Source organism: Pseudorca crassidens, chromosome 7 (genome assembly GCF_039906515.1).
Source record: "Pseudorca crassidens isolate mPseCra1 chromosome 7, mPseCra1.hap1, whole genome shotgun sequence".
Lineage (NCBI taxonomy): Eukaryota > Metazoa > Chordata > Mammalia > Artiodactyla > Delphinidae > Pseudorca > Pseudorca crassidens.
Genome location: NC_090302.1, coordinates 47,301,771 through 47,313,896, shown reverse-complemented (window position 1 = coordinate 47,313,896; position 12,126 = coordinate 47,301,771). Strand labels below are relative to the sequence as shown.

Sequence of the window (12,126 nt, the reverse complement as noted above, 5' to 3'; positions counted from 1 at the left end):
AATCAGAAGCCCTACCTACATGTTCCCCACCACCAAATTTACATACCTTCCTCCATCTGCTTCCATTTTCTCTTCTTTTCCTTGCTATAGCTGAAAAAAAATTCTCTTCAAATCTAAGGCAAAAACTAAAATACTCTGAGGTGTGTTCTGTACTTTCTCCTCTCCCATGATCTCAATAAATTAATTCCACTGGTCACTAACTCTCCTGCATCATTGTTATCTCCTCCCTACTGGATCATTCCTTCAGGATACAAACATTCTCTAGTATCTCCTGATCTTTTAAGCAAAGACATGAAGAAAACCTCTCTCTTAATTAGACATCCTTTTCTGGCTCCTGCCCCACCTCTCTGTTCCCCTTCACAGCAAAACCTCTTCGATGAGTGGGTACCCACACTGCTACCACTTCCTAGGCACTCTTTCATTCCTCCACCCACTTCAGCCTGGCTTCTTACCACCCTCCATAGTAACGAACCTTGTCCTTTCTCCCCTGAGCTGTTACCACTGTGATCTCTTTTGCTGCCAACTCCAAAGGACACCAGTCTGTCCTTAACACACTGGACTTCTCCTTGTCCTAACAATCTTACCTTCGATTCAGTGAAACCACACTGTTTTAGGTTCTCTTCTTCCTCTCTTGCCTGCCCTTCTTCATCTTTGCTAAAGGTCCCTTCTCCATCTTTGCTAAAGGTCCCTTCTCTTCCTGGCTATTCAAAAGCTTTCCTCAAGGCTCAGTCCTAGGCTCTCTCCTCTTTTCACTTTCTTCTTAGGAGTTATCATCTGCAATCATGGCTTTACATGATTACATATATGCAGATGACTCAGATTTTTATATCCAGCCCAGACTCCTCTTTGAATTCCAAACCTGTATTTTCAATTGCTTACTTTCTCCTTTATCTTTGACCCCTCCTCATAGAATCCCCAAACTTCATTACACCCTCAAACACATTTAAGCCTGGTTCTCTTAAATGCCTCTCCTTCTCAGAGAATTCAATTTCTCAAAGTAAAACCTTGGGCATTGTTCTGGGGACCTTCTCCCTCACCTCTTCCCCATGTTTAAGCCAGTACAATATCCAGCCTCATGACTTCTTAATATCTCCTGAATCCATCCTCTTTTCCCTCATCAGCTACCACCACCTGATGCAAGCTGCCATTACCTCCTGAACTCCTGCATTAGCTTCCTAATCAGTCTCATATTCATCCTGGGGCCTTCTAATCCAGTCTCCTCTCTTCAGAAGTATCGCAATGAGGGCTTCCCTGGTGGCGCAGTGGTTGAGAGTCTGCCTGCCCATGCAGGGGACATGGGTTCGTGCCCCGGTCTGGGAGGATCCCACATGCCGCGGAGCGGCTGGGCCCGTGAGCCATGGCCGCTGAGCCTGTACGTCCGGAGCCTGTGCTCCACAACAGGAGAGGCCGCAACAGTGAGAGGCCCGCGTACAGCAAAAAAAAAAAAAAAGTATCGCAATGAAAATACGACCATTTCACTCCTTCCTGATTATCACCTTCAGTGGGATTTTGAATATGCAAACCTCTTTACAAGGCCACAAAGTTCTGCATGCTGTGACACCTCTCCATCTCCCAGCCTCACCTCGCACTACTCTCTCCTCCCTACAGTGCTATCTTTTAATCCCCTCTATGAATCACACTCCCTTCTGTCAAAAGACCTTTGTGCCTTCTGTTCCTCAGCCTGGAATACCCTTTACGTCTCTCTAAACATGGCTGAGTTCTCGTTTTTGTCCAGGTTTAAATGTCATTGACTTAACAAGGTTTTCTCTGACCATCCTGTCTAAATGGGCTTTCTGGAGGACCTTCAAGATGGTGGAGGAGTAAGACGTGGAGATCACTTTCCTCCCCACAAATACATCAAAAATACACCTACATGTGGAACAACTCCTACAGAGCACCTACTAAATGCTGGCAGAAGACCCCAGACTTCTCAAAAGGCAAGAAACTCCCCACGTACCTGGGTAGGGCAAAAGAAAAAAAAGAAAAACCAGAGACAAAAGAATAGGGACAGGACCTGCACCTCTGGGAGGGAGCTGTGAAGGAGGAAGAGCTTCCACACACTAGGAAGCCCCTTCACTGGAGGAGATGGGGGGGGGGGTGGGCAGGGGGAAGCTTTGGAGCCACGGAGGAGAGCGCAGCAACAGGGGTGCAGAGGGCAAAGCGGAGAGATTCCCGCACAGAGGATCCATGCCGACCGGCACTCACCAGTGTCTGCTCACCCGCCGGGGCTGGTGGGGCTTGGGCTTTGGAGGTCAGACCCCAGGGAGAGGACTGGGGTTGGCTGTGTGAACACAGCCTGAGAGTGCTAGTGTGACACAGCAAGCCGGGAGGGCGTCGGGGAAAATGTCTGAACCTGCCTAAGAGGCAAGAGACGATTGTTTTGGGGTGTGTGAGGAGAGGGGATTCCTTCCCTGTCTGCCCACAGAAGGCAGAGCACCCCCTAAATGAGCTCCAGAGATAGGTGCAAGCTGCGGCTATCAGCATGGACACCAGTGATGGACATGAAATGCTAAGGCTGCTGCTGCAGACACCAGGAAGCCTGTGTGCAAGCACAGGTCACTGTCCACACCTCCCCTCCTGGGAGGCGGTGCAGCCTGCCACTGCCAGGTTCCTGTGATCCAGGGACAACTTCCCCGGGAGAACGCATAGCGCGCCTCAGGCTGTTGCAACGTCATGCTGGCTTCTGCCACCACAGGCTCGCCCCACATTCCATACCCCTCCCTCCCCCCGGCCTGAGTGAGCCAGAGCCCCCCAATGAGCCGCTCCTTTAACCCCCTCCTGTCTGGGTGAAGAACAGATGCCAGAGGGTGACGTACATGCAGACGTGGGGCCAAATCCAAACCTGAACCTCAGGAGCTGTGCAAACAAACAAGAGAAAGGGCGATTTCTCCCAGAAGCCTCAGGAGCAGCAGATTAAATCTCCACCATCAACTTGATGTACCCTGCACCTGAGCAATGCCAGAATAGACAGCAAATCATCCCAAAACTGAGGCAGTGGACTTTGGGAGCAACTGGAGACTTGGGGTTTGCTGTATGAGTCAGACTAATTTCTGATTTTTATGTTTATCTTAGTATAATTTTTAGTGCTTGTTATCACTGGTGGATTTGTTTATTGGTTTGGTTGCTCTTTTTTATTACGTTAAAACTTTTTAAATTTTAATATATTTTTATTTTAATAACTTTCTTTTCTTCTCCTCTTCTTCTCTCTCTCTCTCTCTCTCTCCCCCCTCCCTCCCTCCCTCTCTGTCTCTCCCCCCCCCCCTCCCTCTCCCTCCCTCCCTCCCCTCACTTTTCTTCTGAGCCGTGTGCCTAACAGGGTCATGGTGCTCCAGCCAGGTATCAGGCCTGGGCCTCTGAGGTGGGAGAGCTGAGTTCAGCACACTGGACCACCAGAGGCCTCACAGCTCCATGTAATATCAATTGATGAGAGCTCTCCCAGAGCTCTGTCTCAATGTTAAGACCCAGCTCCACTCAACAACTAGCAAGCTCCAGTGCTGGACACTCTATGCAAACCAACTAGTAAGAACACAATGCCACCCATTAGCATAGAGATTGCCTAAGATCATAATAAGGTCACAGACACCCCAAAACACACGACCGGACACAGTCCTGCCCACTAGAAGGACAAGAGGGAGCCTCATCGACTGGAACACAGGCACCAGTCCCCTCCACCAGGAAGCATACACAACCAACAGAACCAACCTTACCAAGTGTGGGCAGACACCAAAAAACCAGGAACTGCTAACCTGCAGCCAGCAAAAATGAGACCCCAAACACAGTTAAGCAAAATGAGAAGACAGAGGAATACGCAGAAGATGAAGAAGCAAAGCAGAAACCCACCAAGACCAAACAAATGAAGAGGAAACAGGCAGTCTACCTGAAAAAGAATTCAGAGTAATGGTAGTAAAGATGATCCAAAATCTTGCAAACAGAATGGAGAAAATACAAGAAACGTTTAAGAACCTAGACGAACTAAAGAACAAACAAACATTGTGTTGTGATGAACAACACAATAAATGAAATTAAAAATTCTCTAGAAGGAATCAATAGCAGAATAACTGAGGAAGAGAAACGGATAAGTGACCTGGAAGGTAAAAAGAGTGGAAATAACTACCACAGGGCAGAATAAAGAAAAAAGAATGAAAAGAATTGTGGACAGTCTCAGAGACATCTGGGACAACACTAAATGCACCAACATTTGAATTCTACGGGTCCCAGAAAAAGAGGAGAAAAAGAAAGGGACTGAGAAAATATATGAAAAGATTATAGTTGAAAACTTCCCTAATATGGGAAAAGAAATAGTCAACTCCAGGAAGTGCAGAGAGTCCCATACAATATAAATACAAGGAGAAACATGCCAAGACACATATTAATCAAACTATCAAAAATTAAATACAAAGAAAAAATATTAAAAGCAGCAAGGGAAAAGCAAAAAATAATATACAAGGGAATCCCATAAGCCTAACAGCTGATTTTTCCGCAGAAACTCTGCAAGCCAGAAGGGAGTGGTAGGACATATTTAGAGTGATGAAAGGGGAAAACCTACAACCAATATTCCCAGAAAGGATCTCATTCAGATTTGATGGAGAAATTAAAAGCTTTACAGACAAGCAAAAGCTAAGAGAATTCAGCACCACTAAACCAGTTTTACAACAAATGCTAAAGGAACCTTTCTAGGCAGGAAACACAAGAGAAGGAAAAGACCCACAAAAACAAACCCAAGGGCTTCCCTGGTGGCGCAGTGGCTGAGAGTCTGCCTGCCAATGCAGGGGACACGGGTTTGTGCCCCGGTCCGGGAAGATCCCACATGCTGTGGAGCAGCTGGGCCTGTGAGCCATGGCCACTGAGCCTGCGCATTGGAGCCTGTGATCCGCAACGGGAGAGGCCACAACAGTGAGAGGCCCGCATACCGCAACAAAACAAAACAAACAAAAAACAAAAACAATTAAGAAAGTGGTAATAGGAACATACATATTGATAATTACCATAAACGTAAATGGATTAAATGCTCCAACCAAAAGACACAGACTGGCTGAATGGATACCAAAACAAGACCCATATATATGCTGTCTAAAAGAGACCCACTTCAGACCTAGGGACACATACGCACTGCAAATGAGGGGATGGAAAAAGATATTCCATGCAAATGGAAATCAAAAGAAAACTGAAGTAGCAATTCTCTTATCAGACAAAAAAGACTTCAAAATAAAGACTATTAAAAGAGAAAAAGAAAAACACTATATAATGATCAAAAGATCAATCCAAGAAGATATAACAATTGTAAATATTTATGCACCCAACATAGGAGCACCTCAATACTTAAGGCAAATGCTAACAGCCATAAAAGGGGAAATCAACAGTAACACAAACATAGTTGGGGACTTTAACACCCCACGTTCACCAATGAACAGATCATCTAAGATGAAAATAAATAAGGAAACACAAGCTTTTATTGATACATTAAATAAGATGGACTTAATTGATATTTATAGGAAATTCCATCCAACAGAATACACTTTCTTCTCAAGCACTCATGGAACATTCTCCAGGATAGATCATATCCTGGGTCGCAAATCTAGCCTTGGTAAATTTAAGAAAATTGAAATCGTATCAAGTATCTTTTCTGACCACAATGCTATGAGACTAGATATCAATTACAGGAAAAAATCTGTAAAAAATACAAACACTGGAGGCTAAACATTACACTAGGAAATAACCAAGTGATCACTGAATAAACCAAAGAGGAAAAAAAAAAAAACCTAGAAACAAATGACAGTGAAAACACGACGACCCAAAACCTGTGGGATGCAGCAAAAGCAGTTCTAAGAGGGAAGTTTTTAGCAATATATCCCTACCTTAAGAGACAAGAAATATCTCAGAGAACCTAACCTTACACCTAAAGCAATTAGAGAAGAACAAAAGAAAACCCAAAGTTAGCAGAAGGAAAAAAATCATAAAGATCATATCAGAAACAAATGAAAAAGAAGGAAACAATAGCGAAGATCAATAAAACCAAAAGCTGGTTCTTTGAGAAGATAAACAAAATTGATAAGCCATTAGTCATACTCACCAAGAAAAAAAGGGAGAAGACTCAAATCAACAAACTAGAAATAAAAAAGCAGAAGTAACACCTGACACTGCAGAAATACAACGGATCATGAGAGATTACTACAAGGAACTATATGCCAATAAAATGGACAACCTGGAGGAAATGGATAATTTCTTAGAAAAGCACAACTTTCAGAGACTGAACCAGGAAGAAATAGAAAATATAAACAGACCAATCGCAAGCACTAAAATTGAAACTGTGATTAAAAATCTTCCAACAAACAAAAGCCCAGGACCAGATGGCTTCACAGGCAGATTCTATCAAACATTTAGAGAAGAGCCAACACCTATCCTTCTCAAACTCTTCCAAAATATACCAGAAGGAGGAACACTCCCAAACTCATTCTACAAGGCCACCATCACCCTGATACCAATACCAGACAAAGATGTCACAAAGAAAGAAAACTACAGGCCAATATCACTGATGAACATAGATGCAAAAATCCTCAACAAAATACTAGCAAACAGAATCCAGCAGCACATTAAAACGATCATACACCATGATCAAGTGGGGTTTATCCCAGAATTGCAAGGTTTCTTCAATATACGCAAATCAATCAACGTGATACACCATATTAACAAATTTAAGGAGAAAAAACATATGATCATCTCAATAGATGCAGAGAAAGCTTTCAACAAAATTCAACACCCATTTATGATAAAAACCCTCCAGAAAGTAGACAGATAGGGAACTTTCCTCAACATAATAAAGGCCATATATGACAAACCCACAGCAAACATCGTCCTCAATGGTGAAAAACTGAAACCATTTCCACTAAGATCAGAAACAAGACAAGGTTGCTCACTCTCACCACTATTATTCAACATAGTTGTGGAAGTTTTAGACACAGCAATCAGAGAAGAAAAAGAAATAAAAGGAATCCAAATCAGAAAAGAAGGTGTAAAGCTGTCACTGTTTGCAGATGACATGATACTATACATAGAGAATCCTAAAGATGCTACCAGAAAACTACTAGAGCTAATCAGTGAATTTGGTAAAGTAGCAGGATACAAAATTAATGCACAGAAATCTCTTGCATTCCTATACACTAATGATGAAAACTCTGAAAAGGAAATTAAGAATACACTCCCATTTACTATTGCAACAAAAAGAATAAAATACCTTGGAATAAACCTACCTAGGCAGACAAAAGACCTGTGTACAGAAAACTATAAGACACTGATGAAAGAAATTAAAGATGATTCCAACAGATGGAGAGATATACCAAGTTCTTGGATTGCAAGAATCAATATTGTGAAAATGACTCTACTACCCAAAGCAATCTACAGATTCAGTGCAATCCCTATCAAATTACCAACGGCATTTTTCACAGAACTAGAATAAAAAATTTCACAATTTGTATGGAAACACAAAATACCCAAATAGCCAAAGCAATCTTGAGAAACAAATCAGAGCTGGAGGAATCAGGCTCCCCGTCTTCAGACTATAGTAGAAAGCTACAGTAATCAAGACAGTATGGTACTGGCACAAAAACAGAAATATAGATCAATGGAACACGATAGAAAGATAAATCCACACACATGTGGTCACCTTATCTTTGATATGGAAGGCAAGAATATACAATGGAGAAATGACGGTCTCTTCAATAAGTGGTGCTGGGAATAGTGGACAGCTACATGTAAAAGAAGGAAATTAGAATACTTCCTAACACTATACAGAAAAATAAACTCAAAATGGATGAAAGACCTAAATGTAAGGCCAGAAAGTATAAAACTCTTAGAGGAAAACACAGGCAGAACACGCTATGACATAAAGCAAGATCCTTTTTGACCTACTTCCTAGAGTAATGGAAATAAAAACAAAAACAAACAAATGGGACCTAATGAAACTTAAAAGCTTTTGTACAGCAAATGAAACCATAAACAAGATGAAAAGGCAACCCTGAGAATGGGAGAAAATTTTTGCAAACAAAGCAACTGACAAGGGATTAATCTCCAAAATATACAAGCCGCTCATGCAGCTCAATATAAAAAAAAAAAAAAAACCCATACAACTCAATCCAAAAACGGGCACAAGACCTAAATAGACATTTCTCCAAAGAAGATATACAGATTGCCAACAAACACATGAAAGGATGGTCAACATCACTAATCATTAAAGAAATGCAAATCAAAACCACAATGATGTATCACCTCACACCAGTCAGAATGGTCATCATCAAAAAATCTACAAACAGTAAATGCTGGAGAGGGTGTGGAGAAAAGGGAACCCTCTTGCACTTTTGGTGGGAATGTAAATTGATACAGCCACTATGGAGAACAGTATGAGGGGGTCCTTAAAAAATTAAAAATAGATCTACCGTATGACCCAGCAATCCCACTATTGGGCATATACCCTGAGAAAACCATAATTCAAAAAGAGTCATGTACCACAATGTTCATTGCAGCACTATTTACAATAGCCAGGACATGGAAGCAACCTAAGTGTCTGTTGACAGATGAATGGATAAAGAAGATGTGGCACATATATACAATGGAATATTACTCAGCCATAAAAAGAAACGAAATTGAGTTATTTGTAGTGAGGTGGATGGACCTAGAGTCTGTCATACAGTGTGAAGTCAGAAAGTGAAAAACAAATACCGTATGCTAACACATATATATGGAATCTAAAAAAAAAAAATGGTTCTGAAGAACCTAGGGTAGGGGCAGGACAGGAATAAAGATGCAGATGTAGAGAATGGACTTGAGGACCTGTGAGGGGGGAAGGGTAAGCTGGGACAAAGTGAGAGAGTAGCATTGATATATATACACTACCAAGTGTAAAATAGATAGCTAGTGGGAAGCAACTGCATAGCACAGGGAGATCAGCTCGGTGCTTTGTGACCACCTAGAGGGGTGGGATAAGGAGGGTTGGAGGGAGGCTTAAGAGGGAGGGGATATGGGGATATGTGTGTGCATATAGCTGATTTACTTTGTTGTACAGCAGAAACGAATATAACATTGTATAGCAATTATACTCCAATAAAGATGCTGAAGAAAAAAAATTACTCTAGCTAATAAAATTTGTTTATTTACCTATTTGACAATAAGTAAATAAATGGGCGTTCTACCTCCATTTTCTTTATCACTAACTGAACACAGTTTATAGTTAATATTTGTTTATGTCTCTTTTCCTTCTCCTCCACTAGATAGTAAGCTCATGTGGAACCTGTAACTTTCATTTATGAGTGCTTAAATAAATCAGGCACAAAGAAGGTGCTTAGTGAATTTGTCAGTAAATGGATGAACGCATAAGATGAACACACACATGTAAAATTACTTCCTTTTATTTTTCTATTGCCCTCTTGCTCAAGTTTTTACTCTTATACAGTTTTCTTAGCTTCTTGTAATAAATAATATCCTTATCTTGACTCTGGCAAAGAAGTGATAGTGCCACTCTTTTTCATGATAGTAGAGGTGGCATGGGGTTAGGGAACAGATTTTCTGAGAAAAAGCACCCATTTTCTTCCCTCCACCATTCTCCCATGCAGTCTCTACCCTTTGGTCCTCATTCCCCAGCACTTACATTATTTAACTAGATTTTCTCAGCAACTGTTAAGATAAATGATGTTATTTCTATTTTCTGAGAAAATTGAGGGTCATAAGTACTGAGTAACAATCAAAGGTCAACAAAGCAAAAACCAGTCCAAATCCACAGTTTAAAACCAGGTCGGTAAAATGTGGAAGTTCACCGTTTCTTTTTCCAGCCTATCACTCTGCCTCTTGTTACAGATAAAGCGCGGATTCTACCTACATTACATGTGCTGTGGAGGGAAGAAGAAGCCTCCCGGGCTTAGCTCACTGGGCAGGGCAGGGATCGGGAAGTTAGTATCATGCTGGAAATTCTTCGAAGAAAAGCTTGAGTCTTACACATATGGTTCTGACTAAATATCATCGTTTGTGTGGTCCAGGGTTCATTCTTTCATCTGCCCAGTATTGTTCCATGTTGGAAGCTACTTCATTAACAACATCCAGAAGAATAAAGGATGATTAAGTCATCTTATAAGTCAGCAACATAAGATGGCTCTCAAAATTTTCTCAGGAAATTACATAGCATTATTTCCTAATCTATCCTTATTCTTTGTAAATGGATAGTTCTGGTTAGATACTGAGGAAAAGACTACTTTCTGTCATATTTTATAAAACCTGTTTTTATAACTGCAAGTATTTAAATCTTCCATCTTCACACCATCCTAAGAGCATTGCTTTTGTTTTTCTGTTTCCTTCCACTCTTCACCCACATATTTTGAAATATATATTCAATCTTTACATATTTCCATATTATGTAGTGATAGCATTTTATTCTTTTAGACTGAACACTTTCTTTGTTCTGGTAATAAAGAATCAGTAGACAAAATATTTCAAAGCTTAATGTGCGTTATTCCCAAATTGTATTTGTTTTCTTAGTTTGATGCTATGATAAAATGAAAGGCTAATTGATGGTTACTGTATATTAAAGTGGACTAACTAAGTCGATGAGTAAAAGTTGTCAAGGAACTGGATGATCTTCTGGCAATACTATTCTGGCTAAACAAAAGATTTAAAAAAAATCATGTAAGTTTATCTAAAGACATGTAAGGCAGTTGAACATAAAATTAAACTGCAATCTAGGATTATTATTTAATAGGCTATTATTTTTTATCTTTGCAATATATATAGGCACTAACAATTATATATGTCTTCCTAGACATGACAGAAGGAACCCTTGAAATATAAAGTGTATTTTATAAGCTATAGATGTACTTTTCCTCTAATAAAACATGTAAACTTACTTGACATTTATATAAACTCATTAAATAACTTCTATATTCATTCTTGTCAAAGGTAGTATTTCAATTTAATTATGATTAGGGACTTATTTAAATCACTATAAAGATCTCATTCCTCATCTAATGATGCCAGGGACAAATATAAAGCTGTCTATATCAGCATTGCTCATTTATTACACCAATTTTCCAGAATATATAGGTCATTCTAAAAGCTCTCCCTGAAAAAAATATAAAGTAGCTTTTTAATTCTCAAAGTTCTCATCAGAATTAAAATAGGTCAAGTTTTTAGAGCATAGAGCTGTGAGATTATTTTTATTTATTTGAGTTTAGGGAATATTCCGAGATGTTTTTTCTCTTAGCTTTATTAAACATTTGGGCATTGTACTGGGTTGAACTGTGCTCGCCCTACCACCTCCCCAAAAAAGAGATGTCTACCAGGAACATGTAAGTGTAGCCTTATTTGTAATAAAGGTCTTTGCACATGTAATTAAGGTAAGGATCTCAAGATGAAGTCATTCTGAATTAAGGTGAATCCAGTAACGAATGTCCTTATAAGAGAGACAATGAGAGGTACATAAAGACACAGAGGGAAGAAGGCCATTTGAAGATGGAGGCAGACATTGCAGTTATACTGCCACAAGCCGAGGAACGCCAGGAGTTGCCAGAAAATGGACGAAACTAGAAAAGATTCTTCCCTAGAGCCTTTGTAGGGTTGGTGGCCCTGCCAACACTTTAAGACTTCTGCCCTCCGAAACTGTGTGAGAATGAATTTCTGCTGTTTCAAACTACCACATCTGTGGTAATTTGTTGCAGCAGCCCTAGAAAACTAATACAAGTATACATTTGATACTAACTGCAGGTTTTGAACTCCTTTAAATGTTAGTCTGTGTCTATTCTGTGTTTATAGATAAGATCTTTTCTTTGAAGTATATTAAAGAGTGAATATCTGTCATTAAAAACAGGAAAAATCCTATATACCTAACATTCCATTTATCTCATAAAGTTACTGTTTTGGCTTTATTTTATCTACCACAGATGTGGCTGGTGGTTATTCATCTTCCATGCTTGATGCAATCAGAAGAGCAGTGATGGTTTCCAACGTGCTTTCAGTTAATAAGATAAATGCGAAAAGCCTCACCCTCAAAGAGGTCTTCAGACTAGCTACTCTTGGAGGCAGCCAAGGTAATGAGCATTTTATTTCTCACACGATGTACATACCACCATGCCAATGTGTCCTTTGCTGCAG

At 40.3% G+C, this 12,126-nt stretch overlaps 1 protein-coding gene across 2 annotated transcripts in view; it reads left to right on the top strand.

Moving 5' to 3' along the window:
• GDA (guanine deaminase) overlaps positions 1 to 12,126 on the top strand; it is a 134,156-nt gene that overhangs the window by 106,450 nt on the left and 15,580 nt on the right. For both annotated transcript variants that reach the window (XM_067744165.1, XM_067744166.1), the window contains exon 11: positions 11,916 to 12,062. In XM_067744165.1, coding sequence (XP_067600266.1) covers positions 11,916 to 12,062 — 147 coding nt within the window. The remainder of the gene's footprint in view (positions 1 to 11,915; positions 12,063 to 12,126) is intronic.